Raw genomic sequence first — 20,520 nt, forward strand, 5'->3', positions numbered from 1 at the left:
CTAATGTCTGGGTTTTAAGCTTAGGAAAGTGAGGAAATAACTGGTGAATATCAAAAAAATCAGGCAAAAAATGCAGATGAAAATGCACAGAAAACCAAATTATCAACCAAAGATTTCTGTCACTAAGCTCTGGAAAATAGAGGACAAAAAAACAGCGAGGCTGAGAGAGCATCATCTTTGAGTGTTTTGTAGTTGCTGTTTGTTTATGAGAAAAAAAGGGGAACTACGTTTTACGTTTGAATAGGACTCTGCATGTGTGAAGCTGCTGGGAGTAAAAAGAAAAACTATCTCAAAAGGCAAATTGGTGTAAAAACTGATGTAATGTGACATGTAACCTTGTTCCTCCATGCATCGCTAAAAAAGCAGCTCTACACGACTGTTGCCCGCTCAGTATAACAGATGTATTATCTCACTACAGAAGACAGATGGTTTGTGCTAAATTGGCCCTCTCTCCCTCTCTTTCTCTTTTTCAAAAAAGGGCATTAGTGTTGTCATGTAAGGGGGGGGGGGGGGGGGGGGGGGTGGATGAAAGGCAGATGCTTTCTACTTTGTTGTGTTTCCATGTCACTGGCATAATTAGTAATGCACAGACCTCTGTTCTGTGGAATCTGGTGTGTGCGTGTTGTTGTTCCAAGACCGTGTTTGTTACTGTGTGTGTGTGTGTGGATTCACAGCTGCGCCACTGTGAAAGTCGGTGTGCCAGCCAAGCCAAACCCAGCCAGAGCTGACTGGGACGGGTGAGAGGGTGAGTCTGCCGCACTCCCTTAATGCTACACCCAAAGCCACCCCCCTCCTCGCTGTAAACATATTTGATGGAAAAACACGCTGAGCTCCCCGGTGAAGCTGAACCTGATTGTGTCATCTGTTCTGTAACAAAATAAATCACCTGCGAGGTCATGCGTGGCATCCTTACTGTGTGTAAAATACTACATATAGATTTACTGCAGTCACTATAAATATGCCTGAAGTTTAAATTTAAGCACGTTAAACGACTGACCCGGTGCAAATCAGGCCTCCTTAAACAGGTTTGGCAGACTGCTTTGGAAAAGACAACATATGTCAACATGAGGAAGTGGAAAGCATCCTACATGCTTGCCATCTGTGCAAGAGGCTGCTTTGCTGTAGTCCATCAAACATAGACTCGCACACATGCATGTGAGCAGTTCCGCTCACAGACTCCTGCATGATTAACGCCATCAAAGTTCCAGCTCTCGACACGCCCGTCCGGAAAATTCTGCATCTGTCCTCCTAAAGCGGTGACAAGAAGTCACCTGTGAAGCTTCTGTTGCTGACCTCTGACCTTTCTGCAGAGACAGCAGACCATGAGCATTGGAATTTTTGTCTCCCGTGCACCAATAAAGAGCCTTGCTATCCATTGCCAGTTTCATGCAGACTCTTCATATATACTGGCCGTGGGCAGTCTGTTCAGTGTTGTGCTGTCAGTTCAAATCTCCCTATGACCCACTGCACCAATTTTCTGCTCTGTAACTATGACATTGTCAGCTTTTTAGGGCCTTTGACTTGAATATGTGATAGTAGCTTTTTGTTTATGTGTGTTATTTTTTTAATCAACACCCAAAGTCTGTAATATACCGACAACACACTACACAGACTCACCACACTGAAGTGTAAGATTATTTCAGCTGAAAACATGATATAACTTAAGGAAGGAGATCACTTCCAGCCAGACTGAAATCAGCTGATTCATTGAGACACATCACAACAATTTTTTTGGGTGTAATCACCTGGCCTACTTTCCCCTGACAGCTCAAGCACGAGGAATGCAACACACCTGTCAGTGCAAGGGGGAGGACTCAAGAGAAGAACTAGGTGTGTTGTCATTTGTTTCGGCACAGGCCTCACACACTCACCTAGAATCTCTGGAGGAAAGACGAAGCCCGAGGAGAGTCTATTTAACACAAACCAGCAGTGGATTTCTAGAGGATGGGAAGGAAAAATTGGTGAGAAGAGGAAAAGGAAAAAGGACAGGCAACCATGACGTGGAGGAGCCCGCTGGCCCTGGTGAGGGATGCCCTGCGAGGTCAAAGGGCACGGGAGAACGAACTCCGCAGCTTAGAGTCTAATCTACCTTATGAAGGATTAGAGAAGGGAAAGCAACCTAACCGCTACTTCCCATCAAATGCCATCAAGACCACAAAATACAGCCTCCTCTTCTTCATCCCCATGAACCTTTATGAGCAGTTTCACCGTCTGGCCAACCTCTACTTTGTGGGGCTTGTTATTCTGAACTTTATCCCTGAAGTGAATGCTTTCCAGCCAGAAATAGCCCTTATCCCAATTTGTGTCATCTTGTCTCTGACCGCTATGAAGGACGCCTGGGAGGACTTCAGGAGGTACCAGTCTGACAGGAAGCTTAACAACATGCCGTGCTTCATCTACAGCAGGTAACTGACTAGATGACAGTCATGTCCCAAATATAGAAACAGCTGTGCCGTGCTGTTTATGCACGACGTGCCCCGAACGATCCACATCAGTGCTTGTGATTCCTCTCTTCCCTGCTGTTTGATTGCGTAGATCTGTACAATTGTGTTCTACCTCCTCTGCGCTGCAGCACCCCCGTGGGAATTTTCGACTTAGAAATAGAACATGTGTGGGTGATTATTCCTCCTTTGAAGAGCCTCATAACAATATCTCTGACTGTCACATTGTGCACATTTGATGAAATCCTCGTTCGGGCATTGCGTCAGCAAAGACAGTAATGTTAGACGTTATCTGTTTTTTAGAATTACTGGTGAAAAATGAATAATTCACAAAGGAGGATAAACTCCGTCATTTCCATCCCTGTTGCTGCTGTGATTTTGAAGTACAGTGGGACATGGAGGAAGTGGGGAGGTGGGTATTACGTGAGACTGGAGACACTGCCTCCAATGATGAAGCCTCAACTTCTGGTGGGGTTTATAATTAACCCGCCGCCCGCTGCTGGTTTCCCCAAAGAGACAGCAGAGGTGTTAGGAAGCCTCATCTGGGGGAAAAGCCCATAGTGTGAATCTGTGTGTGTGTGTGTGGTGACAGGGTCCAGGTGGCCTGAAGGGTGGTCTCCAGACACAACATTTCAAACACTTCAGAGAACACGCCGGTCCATCTGGACACTAGTTGCCTCTGCTTCACACACAGAGCAGTTGTGCGCTGCTGTGCAGGTTCCTGTGGGTCTCTCACGGCTCACTGGGAGGGGATGCTAAAGCTTCATTTTGGGATCATAAAGCTTAGAGCAAAATCATTTGGTTGGGATTTCTTCGAAGTATACAAATATTTCCTAAAGAAGCTCAGGGATGGATTTTTAGACCTCCACACACATCCTTCCTTTCTTCTTGGGAAGCCATTTTTACAGGCATGATGACAGAAGCCTTTCCACCATCTTTACCTGAAAAGACCCACGTGGAGGTGCAGACTGATGACAGAGATCAGACTTTAATCAATCGGGCCATCTCTTAAGCACGTAGTTTCCCCCCCCATTATCTCGACATAATTTTGTTTTCAAAGCAGTGTGAAGTGTTTGAGCAGAACGTGCTTATCTTCTGGCTCATTCTACCCATCTTGTCTCAAACACTTGTCAGTCCACCTGCGTGGAAACATGCCGAGCATGAAGCATGCCGGCTGTTTGTCACAGCGTTTGAATGCCACGTCGCCCTCTCCTCTTGTTAAGTATGTCTCACCGCATAGCATTACAACCAGTCACCACACCTCGCAGGCTGTTCCCATATCTGCTGTTTAAATCAGCTAAACAAATCTGGCTGATATTATATCATCACTGCTTTCAAGTATCCCTTGATCGCCAAAGAAGTAGGCAAACTAATAAAGGAGAATCAATAATGTATTTTTTTGTAGTTCTCTAGAAAAGAAACAAATGTGGCTGAGAGCAGTTGAATTTAATAATTGTGAGTCTTGAGGCTGTCTCCATTAAACAGCTCACCGACCCAACAACTTCCTTCTAACACTCGCCAAGTAACATGTTCAAGTATTTTTTCAACTGTTATTTGTGGCACACAATGACTACTGCGTAATTTTAGGCGCAAATGTTTAAAATAAATCCGAGGAATGATGTCAAAGGCTAGAGCACACACTTAACACCTCCCACACCTGGAATTCAACTGCCTGATGTATAAAAAACAAAAACTAGCGTAACAACTGTAAAGCCTTCTGGACATGAAAAGGATTGTGCGTGCATCTCGTGAGATTAATAAGCACAAGAAACTAAAAATATATAAGTCTGCGGTCCTGGCTTTGTTTGGTGTGAGGCGTGGTGTTCAGTAGTAGCTAACCGATCAGGTCCTGCATGCAGGGCAGCATACCTGCATCTCTCACCCTCATGGCTAAGCCTCACTACCTGGGAACAGCCTCATCTGTTAATGTTCAACGTGCAGTACTTCGTTGACAAACACCATCTCTACAATTTTCCTTTTCTGAAACACATATCACAGTTTGTGTCGTCATCCCCCCCCCCCCCCCGAAAAAAGAAACCTGATATAATTTTCTCTGCTCCTGCTGTTTACGCTCTGACTTCAACCACTTCATAACACAGCACACGTGTGATTCCCCAAAACCTACCTTGGAATTTTTAAAAAGAATTCGAGGCTAGACTCTCAACTGATGTTTAATAAGGATTTTTTTTTTACTGTGAAGTTGAAAAGGTAAAATAATTCATTAATTTAATTTAATTTAATAATATAAAAGCTGTTGTATTTAACTAATACCGAAAGCAAACTGTTTACTTCGTCCTTACGCCGGGCCTTGAGCCCACAACACCTTTCAGATCTAAAGTGTTTTAGTGTTGTCACTTTTGAATGAAAGGGCACTCCAGAGGACCACGTATGAAGGAGAGCATAGATTTTGGACTGTATTTCATTTTTACCTCCACCATTGCCATTTATACTACACCAAAGTAAGTAATTGGTAATTAATGGATTATTATTGTGCAGAAAAACTGAGATGGACTGTTGAAATGGCACTTTTCTTATATTATAATGCTTTAAATGTGTGTAAACATCTTTAGACTGACTGAAAGGGGGATTTCGTAAGTTTAGCCCACTTTAGATCAAAGTGGACCACATGAGGCCCACATTGTAAAATGAGTTTGACTTCCCTTCTTTGTGTTATAGCCTGCAACCCTAATAATACTGTGCCACTTAAGAAGTGCAATAATTTATTTCTTCTTTCTTTTGAGACCTCCAGTTGTTCTGTTGTATCTATTGGTAAGTATTTTAGCTGCTTAGTCTGGGCAATCATAAATTGCAGACATCATCAAAAGTGTTATCATTTGCATACATTTATATATATATAAAAAAAGATGGCTATGTCTTTAATGAATGAGACAAAAACCTCAGCATAAATTAGTATAAAAGTTTTTAAAAAGAAAAAAAAAAATTAAGATAAAAATGCAATGATCGCTGGCACCTGACATCTCTGCAGGAAAGAGAAGCAGTTTGTGGAGAGACACTGGAAAGATGTGCGAGTGGGAGATTTTGTGAAGGTGGTTTGCAATGAGATCATTCCTGCAGACCTCCTCCTGCTTTACACATCAGACCCCAACGGTGTGTGTCACATAGAGACAGCCAACCTGGATGGAGAGACCAACCTGAAGCAGAGGACAGCTGTGTCTGGAGTCTGCAACACGGTGAGAGTTAAATCTGCCTCCCGGTTTTTGTTTTCTCTTTCCTTCTTTCTCTGCGTGACTGAAATTGAATACACTCTGAAAACAGTCGTGCCATGTCCGGATGTTACTTAAAGTGCAAATCATTACAACTTGTCAAAGTAAGTGAAGACATACCTACTGGATTACATAGCTTTAACACATGTATTTGGAGAGGGATTGCCATTCCCGGGTGCAGGAGACATCTTGAAGTACAGGTTAAGCTGCATTTAAAAAGTTTCCATTTGTAATGATTTTCCCGTGTCTCTTCTCTCTTTCCTTTTCCCAGCATCCAGAATTTGAGCCTGAAAGCTTCAATGGGATCTTGGTGTGTGAAAAACCCAACAACAACCTGAATCATTTCAAGGGTTACGTGTGGGTATCAAATACACAGACAACATGAACCCCTCCCTGCACCCCCAGTTTCTATTAGCCTTTCAAAGCAGCCAAGCAAAACTAATTCCAACCGCCTTGCTGGACTTTCTGATTCAACCAGAGGCATTATTGGGGCTGTAATAGACTAGAATCGATTTTCTCAGGCACCACGGCTCTTACAGGTGGTCTGCCTATGCTGGCCAGCTATAGACATAAAGCAGGAGAATTGCTAATGGGGAATATATAAGCAGTAATGAATATCTAACGAGATCTGACAGTAAAAAGGAGGCTTCTCACTTTCTCCTGCTGCAGAGAGAAACCCGATAAGCAGAAGGTGGGAGCTGGAATTGAAAGTCTGCTGCTGCGAGGCTGCACAGTGAGAAACACGGACCATGCTGTTGGCTTTGTGGTATATGCAGGTATATTTTCCATTTTCTCGGCTGGTTCGCTGTTTTAACCTTGAGCTTTTAATGTTTGTTCCCACCACGATTCTTGAAATACTGAGATCACAAGAAGATGCTTTTCACAATCTACAAGCGTAACTCTACAAAATTACTATTTAAAAATGTCACATTTTCTTTACATTTATTCATTAAGTTTCCCTTTATTATTCTTTACTGTCAGAAAAGTAATTATTGTGCAGTGTAATGAAGCCAGCTGCTCTGTGAGACTTACATAATCATAATTGTAATCACAGACTGTATAAAAAGGACAGAAGTAGCCATTGTGCCTTCACCCACAGTTTACTTATAGTATGCATCTATATCAACTGGTCAGTGCATTCACCTAACAGCTTGGGGTTTTGGAGTCAGAAGTGACCAGATTTAGACCAGAGGGTGGATTGCTAAAGCACAAAAAGAAAAAAGAAAACACAGGAAAAAACAAGGTATAGGAACTAGAAACCTGGACGTCTTAAGGGGTGTGCAAACAGGCGAAGTGGGTGGGTCCTGACTGAAGCAACTAGACTACCACCAAGAGTGACGTGTGCTGACTAGTTATACACAGAGGGCTGGTAGGGGAAGTTGAGACAGGTGGGTAAAGGAAAGTTAAAAACAAAACTAGTTAACATAATAAAACAGGAAATAAACAACAACCACAAATGAAACCAGCAGATGCTAAAGGGAGGAGCAGATGGTGAAATAATGAGGGAGCTAAACACAAATAACAAACTCAAAATAGGACTGAGTGAAAAACAAACAAGGGTTCAGAACCAACCCTAGAACAGCTGATCATCTTCACCAGTATTCACACTTCATATACACTAGGCCAAATAGTGGTATGTAAATGAAATGAAAACAGAAACTCTACTTAACAAGAATCAAGAACAACAATGACTTCAAAATTCTGGGACCAAAGCCTGAGACCATGACAGCACTGGTAAAAAGCAAAAACACAGATGCTGGCTTGTTTTTTCACATATCGAGGTCCAGGTCATGGGAGCAGCAGTCTAAACAGAGACATCTAGACCTTGCTCTCTCCACCAGATCTTCTGGAGGGACAACGAGGCATTGACAAGCCAGCTAAGAAATAGAACTCATCCAGACTGTCTTGCCTACATTTTGGTCCCTGTAGGCCAAAACACTTCACCTAGGTGGAGCTAGGAGCCATCATAGTCGGATGCTAAACCACCTCATCTGGCTCCTTTAACTGTGGAGGAATTTACAGTCCACTCTGAGTCCCTCTTAAATTACTATGCTCCTCACACTGTCTGTATGAGCGAGCCCTGTTGCCACTTGTATCAGCGACATTATTCTTTCTGTTGCTGCTTGTAGCCTCATGACCACAGATGAAGATGGGAACATAGATGTACTGGTACATCAGTCTTCATTGTGACAAACTGGTGTACCATCGCTCAAGGAACTACAAGTATCAGCACTTCCACCATGGCTTCAATTTTTAGCCCCATATGCTAATGTTAGCATGCTAAAAAAAACAAAGCTAGCATGATGACGTTTGCCACCATGTTTAGTGTTTATTTAACATTTTAGCATTTATGAATTCAGAGTCTTGGACTCAAGAGATCGAACAGATGAAAATGATGTTCATTTTGCATAAATGTAATAGTAGTAAATGTAGTATTTTATTACAATATTTAAGATTTTTTGCTTTTTTTAGTGAGCACAACCTAATGTGATGCTGTGACAGTGGCACAATGACAGTAAAGTCTCTTATGTATTATGCATGTCTTAACGTGTGATACCGATTTTCACTCACCATGTGGGGTGTGGAATCAACACCTTCTCCTCCTTCCTTTAAGGCCGTGAAACCAAGTCCATGCTCAACAACAGCGGGCCAAGATACAAGCGCAGCAAACTTGAGCGGAGGCTGAACATAGACGTCCTCTTCTGCGTCATTCTCCTCTTCACCATGTGTCTTATCGGAGCACTAGGTCAGTAATGAATTACATCTCTTAGCCGTAAAATCGCTACACAAAATGATTCATGTTTGATGGCTTTACATTTATGAGGGGACATTAACTTCCAATAAAAAAATGGGCACAAGCCCAAGCTCATATCAAGACAGAAGACAGAGGACGGTATGCTGCTAAAAATAGCTTTCCTCCGTGCACTGCAGTCAGTGATTAATCCTGCTGTCCTCCTGTATGCAGGTCACTACTTATGGCTTAATGCTATGCCTGTTGTCCCCCCTTACCTGGTACCCCCCACCAGCGGTCAGCTGGACAGGCCTAGTCTTACTAGTTTCTACATGTTCTTCACCATGATCATCCTGCTGCAGGTACTGCTCTCTCTGACGGTTTGGAGGGTGTTGTTATTCATTTTGAAGTCATTAAACTAATCTTCTCTCCTCTTGTCTCATTTACTGTCCTCCTGTTTACTCTCTGGGTTACCTTTCACCTTTTTTCTATTTACTCCTCTCCTCTAAAGATCCTGATTCCCATCTCTCTCTACGTATCCATCGAGTTGGTCAAGATTGGCCAGATTTTCTTCATCACTAATGATATTGATTTGTACGACGAGGAGACTGACAGCCGCATACAGTGTAAGGCTCTGAACATCACAGAGGACCTGGGGCAGATTGAATACATCTTCTCAGACAAAACAGGCACCCTGACTGAGAACAAGATGGTGTTTCGGAGATGCTCCATCATGGGAACCGAGTACCCACACAAAGAGAACGGTAAACATCTTCACTGAGTTAGTTTAACCTAAAGCTGATGCAGTTTAGCTAACCTCACGATTATGACCTGTTTTGTAACGTTGTTACAAATGGTGTTTTCATATGCAGATTTCTCCAAATGAAAATTTGGATGTCTGATTAAATCAGACAAAAAACTAGGATAAAAGAATCAGAAGGTTATCACTAGTTTAACAGAAATATTAAGAGAGCTCTCTTAATTATTAATAATCTTGTTACCTTGCTGAATACTTTGGTGTTTTGACTTACTGAAAGAGTCCTTCCACTCAGCTCTCTAATCTCGGATTTTAAACAGTCCCTCAGCACTGTTAGTGTTTTAATGCATGTGTCGACATGTTTTTGGGGGGTGATTTGCAGCCATCCGCCTGGCTGTCCTGGATGAGCCCGAGGCAGAAGAGGAGGTCATCTTCAACCAGCATGCACAGCCTCTACCGACTCGTTGGTCCTTGGATAGTGAGGAAGCCAATGTTGAAGATACACATGGCCATGGCAGCCGACGTAGAAGCAAAGTCACAGGAAATGCCCAGAGTGATGTGGCCTTCAGCAGCCCACTGGTACGATGATGTTTATTTTTCTTTTTTCTCTCTGTCTGGATACCTGCTTTCCTCCAAATCTGTTGTTCAGTTATTGCGGAATCCACAACTTTGGTTTTAAACGAGGAAGTCCGCCCTCAGCCTTATTTCATATCTGAATTCTTATTTCAACCTAATTTCAAACTCTTACTTTTTTACCCAAATGTGACCCAACCTTCTGTCAGAAGGTCCCAGTCCCTGCTGCAGATGGCCGAGCTGCTAGGTGTCAGTGATGAGCACATCCATTTTGGCTCAAAGCTGCCCCTGTGTCTGTGACAGGACATATGGTCATGCTGAGCATCATTTGGCACAGGCCGGTGATGTCACATAAACTGTAAATGTGCACTATAGATTAGTCACCGTCGTCTTGATTTACAGTACAGTGACTCTGCGCCTATTTTTATCTGCGGGGCAGAGAGCGGAGGCCTGGGCATACAGGCGGAGACAGAAAAAGTCTTATGTTTATGCCAGCAATGTAGTACACAGCCCATCTTTAGCACTCCTCATGCTGCGTCTCAAACAGAGCTGAATGCTCGTATGAACGTACACTTCCTCCCTTCCTTCTGTCCTTCTCTCCTCGCAGCTCTTCCTTAAACATGGACCAAAAAAACCCACAATGAAAACATAGAAACGTTATCCAATCTCCTCAAGTCAAAGCTGGAAAAGCGTAACGTAAGCAATAAATCTACTAATAAAAGTGTTTCATTAACAAAATCATTAACTTGCTCTCTGACAGGAAACTGAGGTGGTCCCAGACGGGAAGCTGTTTCAGAAGATTAGCAGGACATCAAGCGGCAGCCTCAGCCACAGCCAGAAGACAGATGCTTACCTGGATTTTTTTCTGGCCCTAGCCATTTGCAACACAGTGGTGGTTTCCATGGCAACAACAAAGAGAAGGAGGGTGAGTGCTCAGTTTGCTGCGACAGTGGATGGGAAGTAGAGATGGAGGGCACATCCGGTGGAGAAATGATAGATTAAAGATGTGCCCTCTTTAAACTTCCAGTGTCCTATAACTATAAACTTTAAATAGAACAAAAAAAAAGAAAAGAAAAAAAAAAAAACATTCTTCACTAAATTGACATGGAGCAAGTGGAGATTTGCAAACAGGGCAAGCTTCATTAAGTTGAACATTTGCTGCTCTGAACTGTGCAGTTCTGAAGTCTGGCAGATGGATGATGGATGTAATCTGTGTGTTTTCCCCCCTGAGTTCACAATCAAAGGTTAATGCACAAACAGAAACTGAGTGGAAGAAGAATTGTTACTGGGACGTTTTGCCATATGTGTAATGTGAGAAGAGGTCTTCCTAAAGCTATTTAATGAATTTCTTGATTCTTTTTTTTTCTCAGGTGAGTGTGTCTCCACAAGCCAAGCACACAAATACTCCACTGGAAACTTTATCCAGCCTGATGAGAAATGCTGGCGGCATTTTTAAATTCTGCAAGCGCAATCCCAAGAGACACCGTACCTTCACAGAGGACTCAGAGGAAAATTTTCAACCCTCTGGACAAACAGAGGGGGTCGACACCACCGGGCTCCAGCCGTGTTCGCCTCATCCTCCATCCCTGAGCGACGAGCCCGCGCTGACCTCAGATAATCTGAGATATGAGGCGGAGAGTCCAGATGAGGCTGCCTTGGTCTATGCTGCCAAAGCATATGGCTTCACTCTGCTGTCTCGCACCCCTGACAGCGTTTCAGTGAGACTACCATCTGGGGAGGTGCTGGATTTTGAGGTGCTGGACACCTTGACCTTTGACTCCAACAGGAAGAGAATGTCTGTGTTGGTGCGACACCCAATCACCAAAGAGTATGTGCTGTACACTAAAGGCGCAGATTTTGCAATCATGGAATTACTTGGTACACCCTATCCAGGTAAGTTGAGATAAGAGTACATTAAGTACTTATAGTATGCATCTATATTAACTGGTCAGTGCATTTCTAATTAATTTGTAATATTTCCAGAGCACTTCAGTGGCAATAAGAAAAATATAGCAACTGTTACTCAGCGTCATCTCGACTGCTATGCTAAAGAGGGGCTCCGCACACTGTGCATCGCAAAGAAGGTGCAAAATCATACATTATCCTATTTACCAGCATGATTTGCTTATTTAAGTGAAGCTATGTTTCATTTTTTTTCTGCATGTGTTTCAGGTTGTGAGTGAAGCAGTGTATAAACGCTGGTCAGTGGACAGAAAGAACGCTATGGCTGCTATAGAGAATAGAGAGAGGCTCGTCATGGACACTGCTGTGCAGCTAGAGAAAAATCTCACCCTGCTAGGTGACACATCCACCAATCGTGCATTGGTTGCTGTATACTGTATATCTTTGTGATAATATTTGTGTGCGAATGGTGCCTTTATTTGAAATATGTCCACGTGCAGGAGCTACAGGCATTGAAGACCGTCTGCAGGAGAACGTTCCAGACACCATCCAGGCACTGCGCGAGGCAGGGATAAAGGTGTGGGTGCTGACAGGTGACAAGCCAGAGACAGCTGTCAACATTGGATATGCTTGTGGGCTCCTTGAAGACGAAGACCTGGTGATAAATATGGGCTGCAAAGACAAGGTGAGGAGGCCTCACATTTAAGGGTTGCTGACTGAGGTGTTTTTCATTATGGCATGTGTTGAAAATGGAGCATTAATTTATTTTTCAGGAAATCAAAGTAATGTACTTAGGTTGTGCAACCTACAACACTCATGTGCATGGTAAATATGTAGGTAGTACAGATTCGGCAAACAAGGGAAAGTTCCCAGGACGAGACACAAATCCCCTGTGGGTTGTGTCAGAAATGACATCTGACTTGGAAAAAAAAATCTGCCACCTGCTGTGGCGACCCCTTGCATCAAGGCACCAGTCAAAAGTAGTTTTATCCTAGGGGGCCAGTGTACTCCTAGTACCTGTCCCAAGCCTGGATAAATGTGGAGGGTTGTGTCAGAAAGGGCATTCAAGATGTTACACTAAGCTAACTGACTAACGGTGGCATCTTCCTATTTACAGTGCAGATTGTGGTGTCGAATCATGGAATCTAACTTTTAACAAAAAATAATAATTTTAAATAAAAGGTTAAAATAAAATCTTCTTAATGTCTATCTTCTGGTGATTTAAATAAGTACACAATATGATAAATTAGAGGTGTTGATTTAGTCAGAATAAGGAAATCTGACCAAAAAGTTGGTGGAATTTTATACAAGAATTTCTACACCAGCCAAATCAGAAATTTACCTTCACTTTCAGTGCTCCTGATGCAAGAGGAGAGGTGTTCCCAGTTTTCAAGACAAAAAGTGCCACTGTTTGAGTGTTAAAACTACCACTAATTAAATAAAACAGAAATTAAAGGGAAATTTACAGGAGACTCAGAAAAAAACCTGAGAAACATTCCTGGGTGCCTAGTTTTCTGTCTGGAGATTTGCAGGTGTATGTAACAGAGCAGCGATGACCCTCTGCATGAAAGAAGAAATCATCAAAGCAAGTTGTTATGTTAAGAATCTACTGGAGCAGATTTTTTTTTTTTAAAAACAGCATTTCTGTGCTCTTGCAGTTTGATATTGTTTTATAAAAAAAAAAATTGAAGTTAAATGGCATAGCTGACCAAAGAGCACGAAGTAGAAGACCATTAAACTGTTTGCATGGTTACATTTAATTGTATCACATATGTCTGAAGAGGAAAATATTATAGTGCGCATATCGATTTCATTAAAACAAAATTTTTACAAACTTTTTGTAAAAGATGTGGAATTAGTTTAAATCCTGAACCCTTTTAGTTCACACCATTAGTAAATAATAAATACTCTAACAGGGTTCAAAGGAAAGAGGACCATTTCCTCCATTATTTGAATTCATCAAAAACTAAAAACATTGTGAAGACCGGAAGCATTAGTAGCTAACAGATATGAAAAAAGTCTATTAAACATTGGCCTTTTAAAGCAAATTAGGGACATGTGTAATTTATATTTCGCAGAATCACATACAGCTTGTTTCAGGGGACAACACTGATTTTCTTTGATGGTCTTTCAAGGAAAGTTGTGTGTTTTCCCAGCAGTAACTTCAGGGTAGGTTTCTCCTCCTGTGAGCTTGTATCCTTCCAATTTAAATGACTGAACCTTTGTGACCACTTTTACATTTTAACTAAAGGTCAAACCTCCGCATTTCCATCAGAGAAAGATAAGGTGTCAGGTGTGGCCCTGCTTCTCTTAGGTCATTAAAGAACTGGTACCACCGAAATGAAGCCTTCATAACAACCTGACCATGTCTAATCATCGGCAGCCTCAAATAGACTGAAATTGGCTGTCGGCCCTGAGGGATACATGTGGGACTTTCTGAAACAAACGGGCTGCTGCGCTTCCCTCAGATGGACTAGTCACTGATGATGAATGGAGTGAGATAGCCTCAACACAATAACTAATGCTTTCATATCTAATTACCAGTCTAATGTTCAAACCTCAGAGGAAATAATTCTCTCATAATCCAGAGTGGAGGCATATTAGAAGCGAACCATTTTTTTCTACCATCATAACTCGGTGATCACCTGAGAGATACACTCCCACAACCACAGTCCTACCAAAGCCTAAAGAAATTTAAAATAATAAAAATAGAAAAAAACCCTTTTTCTTCCATCAGTTTCCTTTTTGTTTGAGTTATTTACACACAACAATGATGAGTCTGATGGGACCAGAGCCTGATATCTGCTTGTATTCAGAAATCATGAATGTGAATCAGCAGTAGAGTAATCGTGTTGCTAAAATACCAAAAAAATGGGCGTGTTTATTTTTTCTGGAAATCTGTCCAGAACCCAGGCATATTTAGTTTTCCATTATTAACAAAAGAGAAACAACAATTTTATTTTTCTATAATATATAGCTCACGTTTGACAAACTTCAAAGCAAAAATCATCTAAGAGATTAGCTGCTGTTTTTCAGATCACGTGTACGAACATCCTGGACTGCACCCTGGAAGAAGTGAGGAGGTACAACGCTGATCCTCGTAATGTGGATACCACCCAAAACATGTCTCTGGTGATTGACGGCCTTACCCTGGACAAGGCTTTGTCGCCGGACCTACTGGATCGCTTTGTGGCCCTGGTGAAGCACTGCCGCGCCGTGCTCTGCTGCAGAGTCACGCCGTTACAGAAGAGCCGAGTGGTGAAAGTGATCCGGGAGAAACTCAAGGTCATGACACTCGCCGTTGGTAAGAAAATCAATGAAATGCTTACATGTTCAGTAAAGTAAAAAGTTGATTTAATGTGTTCTTGACTTCTTCCCATCATACATAAAATACAGTAAAAAATAATATGAAAGTGACCAAAAACATTTTCTTTGTATAATTTTTGAACCAAACACTAGAGCTTCAGATGCAAGATAAAGACCTGAAACTTACTTTTAAAATTAATCCATGCTGAGGTCAAACACAGGTACACTTTGGGTCAAATATTTCAAGAGGTAAAACTAAAAGAATAAGGCAAAAAGGAAGAAGTCATACTCAGCTCATACTAAGTTAAGTTAAAATTGTCACCTGTATTTGGAGCCCACTTCAGATGTTTGTTTGATCGTTGCGCTTTAGTTCACTTCACAGAAAGCTGCTCCTACAAAAGAAACTTTCACAGGACTGTGAAGTTTAAACACACCCATGATTCAGGAACTTGTAGAACCACCTTTAGCAACAATAACTATAAGAAATTGTTTTCGTCATTACTTTATCAGTCTCTCAAATCATTATAGAGGAATCTTTGGCTCTCTCTACAGGTATCAGTTCACTGAGGTTTGCAGGTATTTGTTTATGTGCACAGCTCTCTTAAAGCATTTCAGTCAGGTTGAAGTGTGACCAATGCAGCATCACGATTCTTTTCTTTTTTTTAATCTTCCTGTTGTAGATTTGCTTCTCTGTTTGGGATGATTGCACGAGTTAGTTTCAGCTTAGCTTAGGAGTTGGTTGACTCAATGACTGCAAGATGCCCAGCTTCTGCAGCTGCAAAACAAATCCAAATGATGCCGCATCCATCACCATGCACTTTTGTGAGGTGCTTGTGATGATATGCCATGTTTCGTTTTTGCCAGACGTGGTGCTATGCATTACTGCCAGACATCTCCACTTTGATCCCACCTGTCCAAAGGACCACAAGTCTTGTGGTTGGTTCAGATGTAACTTTGCTGCCATGTTGTTTTTAGAGAGAAGAGGCTTTCTCCTGGGAACCCTGTAAAACAAGCCATACCTGTCCAGTCTTTTTCTAATTGTAATACATTATTGCATCATATTGCACCAGACCAGCAAACTTATAGCAAATGATCAGTTTGTTTAGCAGCACCTGGCTGCTACTTCGTAAGTCCTGAGGAAGTGGTAAGGATGTGCTTACCGAGAAAACCTTTATTTTCATGCAAATGTATGGTTATCAGAGAGCTTTTTAGAGACCAAACACAGGGCTAAATTAGATAAATTAGTAATCATGCTTACACGTTTCCTGATAGGTTTCGCATAGCAGCTTAAAATGTGATAATAAGTCAGTGTCATGTTCACTAACGACTTACATCCATGTAGTAAAGAGAATAAGACTCAATACAGTGCATAGAGTTTGTGAATCGAGTGAATCTTAAAACATTTTTAAGCTTCTGTATAAACCACTAAATCAGCGTCTGTGCTGTGTTTTCAGGTGATGGTGCAAATGATGTAAATATGATCCAAGCAGCTGACATTGGCATTGGGATATCTGGACAGGAGGGGATGCAGGTTGGAATTGATTTCTTTACCTCCATGTATGTGCTTTGTTCTCCTGCCTCACAGCCTAAAACACATCAAAACTCCTCTTTGTCATCTGCAGGCCGTCATGGCCAGTGATTTTGCCATATCTCGCTTCAAACACCTGAAGAAACTTCTCCTGGTCCACGGACACTGGTGCTACACTCGACTGGCCAACATGATCATTTATTTCTTCTATAAGAACGTGGTGAGTGTTATATGTTATATCTGCATCCCGATGCTCTGCTGTCTAAATTAACATCCTGTCATGATTCATCCTTTAACCGTCTGTGTTTAATATGTTTCCCAGGCCTACGTAAACCTGCTTTTCTGGTATCAGTTCTTCTGCGGATTCTCTGCCACTGCCATGATCGACTACTGGCTGATGATTTTCTTCAACCTTTTCTTCACCTCTGTGCCACCCATAATGTTTGGACTCATGGACAAAGACATCTCAGCAGAGATGCTGCTGGGTGTGCCCGAGCTGTACAAGACTGGACAGGGTGAAGGGGTTAGTGACACTCCCAAAAAGTCATGCGAGCGTTCGGTCTTGAATAAAAATGTGCAGAATGCTTTGATTAGTTTCTGTCTTCATGAATTCCAACTTTTGTGTTGTTTGTTCAGGATTACAGGTTTACAACTTTCTGGGTTTCCATCCTCGATGCCTTCTATCAGAGTCTGGTCTGCTTCTTTGTTCCATATTTTGTAAGTGACACATTTTAAACAGTCTAATCTTTGATTGCATTAAGTAATGCTTTCATAACAGGGCGTCATTTGATTTATTTACTGGTTAACTACTCTTTGTGATAACTGCTTTCTTCTTTATATTTGATAGTGTACTTAATTTAATTACTTGTATCTCAGGTCTACCAGGATTCAGACATTGATATGTTCACTTTTGGAACACCTATGAACACATCTGCTTTATTTATCATCCTGATGCATCTGTCAATAGAGATCAAATCCTGGGTGAGTTCTGAACTGACATAATCATGATATACCTCAGTAGAAATGTCTTTAATTCACTTCTTTTTATTAGTGCATATTCGAATTCTAACATTTTTTAAGACCTCTAAACTGGTTTTAAATGAAAGGAAGACACACATAAATTAGAAAATGCAATAGAGAGCTAACCCAGATGGTTTTTCTATGTTTCCAGGAGAAAAATGTTCTTGAAATCTGGATGATGTATAACAGCCTCTCTGTGAAAACCTTGTGAATATAGGCAGAATAAAGTAAAACTAAGGAATAAGGATCTACATCATTTTTTCAGTATTCATTTTTAATCCACAGCTTTTACTCCAAATATTCAAAATACAAATATTCTCTTTTTAGAATCTCTTTTTATCTCTTTTTAGAAAGACTAAATTTTATTTACTAACAAACCACTAAACTTATTCCTAACTTTTTATACATATGCATATTTTCCAAAATGTTAAGTGAGGTATTTAATTTATATGCAATTTCAACAGAAGGTAATAATTTTTTTTAAAGCATGGAAACAAAGTAATGCAAAAAAAAAAAACTGATGAAGAATCTTATTGCTGTAAATATTTCTCTTGCAGCAGAAAACAGAGAATTAACGGGTATTTGTTGCTAACTGGATTGTTTCCACCACATGTAATTGCTGTTTTTTGTCATTTGTGCCGCAGACGGTGGTTCACTGGATAATCATGCTGGGCAGTGTGGCATTGTACTTCATCGTGACACTCGCCTACAGCGCCGTCTGTGTAACCTGCAACCCTCCCTCTAACCCATACTGGATCCTCCAGAGCCAGATGGAGGACCCCATGTTCTACCTTATCTGCATCCTCTCCACTGTGGTGGCTCTCCTGCCCAGGTACCGTGTCTGTCACTCTTTAAGCTCAGTGGGGTTGAAGATTTTTAATTGTCCAGAGTTTTGGGGTGTATTTGTGAGCACTTTCTAGCGTTGGTAAGTCTTTTCAGTGTCAATGTTTAACAATCACATAGTCTAATTTTAAAATATGAGCAGCATAAGGTGGGTTTTGCTCTGTATTTCCCTTCATTTCTACTTTAAGGAGTCACCAAATGTGAACGGATGTACATATACTTAAAGATCTATTATTATAGAAAAGCAACAATTAGCTGCACAGGTGTTAATTAACACTAAGGATATTAAACTCTAACGTTCTCCATTTTTTTGTCATATGACAACCAGAGGAAAATAAAAATGTTCTGAAATTAATAATAATTTCTTTTAATAAATGTATTTTGCGTTCAGCACAGTCGACGGTACGGTGACTCAAAACGGAATAAAGAGAAAAAGCAGCAAATATTCTCTATTTTTAGTTAAAGAATGACTCATTCAATGCTGAATTCATGTTCACAATATAACTCACTTCTTAATCGATTTTCAAAAAACCCATTTGAGCAGTTTTCCTATTATGTTTATATCTATTTCCTAATACATGTCTATTTGTGTTGGATTTTCTAGCCCAATGGTTCTCAACAGCAAATCTGAATCATCCTGCGGTTTTTAAAGGGAGCAGACAATGCTACTTTTCTCTAATGCTACCCTTTTCTTAGCCACTTAAAATCTTTAAAAAAATAATAGAACATCTCTGCACAAAAGGCCATAGATAACCTTAGATGAGCGGCAACAGAAAAAACAACAAAAATAGAAATCACTATTTTAGTCTACATTTGCACACATATTTAAAGCTAGCGGGTCTCCTATTTTAATTACTTATATTGATCTAGAGCACGCTTTGACTTGTGTACATCATTAACTGCTATGCAATTATGAGGCTCTTACGGTGTGTAAACCCTACCTGCAGAATTGTAGTTAAATATTGTTAAACGTGAAGGTCAAGAAGGACTGCACCACAGCTTGGTCTTCTTCTTCTCGGTTGCTGATGCGTCTGAAAGTGCTGATATTTAGAGAGAACGCTCTGATTTACATCAAAGGGCTGCATATTTTTCACTGGCCTACTTTCTCACCACCACACTCTCTCCCTCAGGTACATTTTTCACGTGCTGCAGAACTCTATCGCCCTCTCCCCGTTCATACAAGCTAAGCATCTGGACCGTAAGGACCCCTCCATCAGAGAAGAGTGTATGAAGGAGTTGAGGAGCTACAGGGGCGGCGGGCAGGTCAAACGCTCTAGGCTCTCTACCCCACCCTCTCCCACCCTGGAGACCCCTGTGGACTTCATTCACGAGTCTCTTGCGGTTGCTGATATCATGGGGGATGATTTCACACTGAATGCCACAACTAAAAACTAGCAAAAGTCTGCAGACTCACAGGGAACATGAAGGGGAAAGGAATTCTAAGATGGTTATTTATTCAGAGGATTTTATATACATGAAGTCCCCCTGTATACATTGTTTCATTTTTGAAATGCAATCAGGGAGATACTGCTGCTCTCTAACTGGAGTTTATTTTGCAATAAACTACGTGACAAAAGCATGTGGGCCGTCTGTTCCTTCCTCTCCTCCTAACAAAGTAACACATAAGCCTGTTAGTTTCCTGATGGGGTTTCAGCGCATAGTGGTAACCCAATTAGTCATGCCACCCACCCCTTCAAAAAGTGGTACTTTTCCAGGACAAAATGCTTAGCTGGTTTAGTGTGGTCCTCTCACCTAGATATCCTAAACAGCCACAGTTACAGATCCTCTATTTAATTTGCTGCCATTATTAATAATATTAGTGGCATTTATTAGCTAGCCTTGGAGTAATTTTTGTGTTCGGTATGCATGTCTGTGAAAATTACCATGGAAATGCATGGAAATCAAATTTTATTTTCCACACCAACAACCAGTGTGTGTGTGTGTGTGTGTGTGTGAAGCTTTATGTAAATCCAGCTGGAGCATCTACATCAAACAAGCCAAAAAAGATAAATTTAGAAGAATCAGAAGCAAAGACTTCTGAGCTACAAAGACTGCTGCTTTTTTTAAAATGGAAATCGAGTGTGCACAAGCAAATCCACTTGTAAAAAAAGGCTGAGGTATCATTGGTATACCCCATTATACAGTAGCAGCTCTGCTTATATAACGTCCCATTCCCCCCCCCCCCTCCGGTTAGA

The 20,520-nt window shown here is 41.3% G+C and overlaps 1 protein-coding gene across 1 annotated transcript; it reads left to right on the plus strand.

Annotated features, from left to right (window-relative positions):
* The first annotated feature begins 748 nt into the window (after positions 1 to 748).
* Positions 749 to 19,904, plus strand: atp10b (ATPase phospholipid transporting 10B). Its single transcript, XM_026191343.2, has 21 exons — positions 749 to 2,405; positions 5,428 to 5,632; positions 5,937 to 6,022; positions 6,335 to 6,441; positions 8,280 to 8,411; positions 8,631 to 8,758; positions 8,908 to 9,160; positions 9,536 to 9,732; positions 10,487 to 10,651; positions 11,097 to 11,619; positions 11,710 to 11,810; positions 11,899 to 12,025; positions 12,129 to 12,313; positions 14,665 to 14,932; positions 16,389 to 16,465; positions 16,557 to 16,682; positions 16,785 to 16,985; positions 17,099 to 17,179; positions 17,339 to 17,443; positions 18,127 to 18,314; positions 19,456 to 19,904. Exons 1-21 carry the CDS (start codon positions 1,996 to 1,998, stop codon positions 19,718 to 19,720), a joined length of 3,930 nt encoding a protein of 1,309 aa, XP_026047128.2. The 5' UTR covers positions 749 to 1,995; the 3' UTR covers positions 19,721 to 19,904.
* Positions 19,905 to 20,520: the final 616 nt, after the last annotated feature.

The sequence above is a fragment of the Astatotilapia calliptera genome, chromosome 2 (assembly GCF_964374335.1).
Source record: "Astatotilapia calliptera chromosome 2, fAstCal68.1, whole genome shotgun sequence".
NCBI classification, from domain to species: domain Eukaryota; kingdom Metazoa; phylum Chordata; class Actinopteri; order Cichliformes; family Cichlidae; genus Astatotilapia; species Astatotilapia calliptera.

What these genes read in the sequence shown, in the direction of transcription:
- atp10b (XM_026191343.2), top strand. Translation starts at nt 1,996, where the DNA reads ATGACGTGGAGGAGCCCGCTGGCCCTGGTGAGGGATGCCCTGCGAGGT. An exon ending in AATCATTTCAAGGGTTACGT is followed by an intron (nt 6,023 to 6,334) that starts GTGGGTATCAAA and finishes CTCCTGCTGCAG; the next exon opens with AGAGAAACCCGATAAGCAGA. An exon ending in ATTTCTTCTATAAGAACGTG is followed by an intron (nt 16,683 to 16,784) that starts GTGAGTGTTATA and finishes TATGTTTCCCAG; the next exon opens with GCCTACGTAAACCTGCTTTT.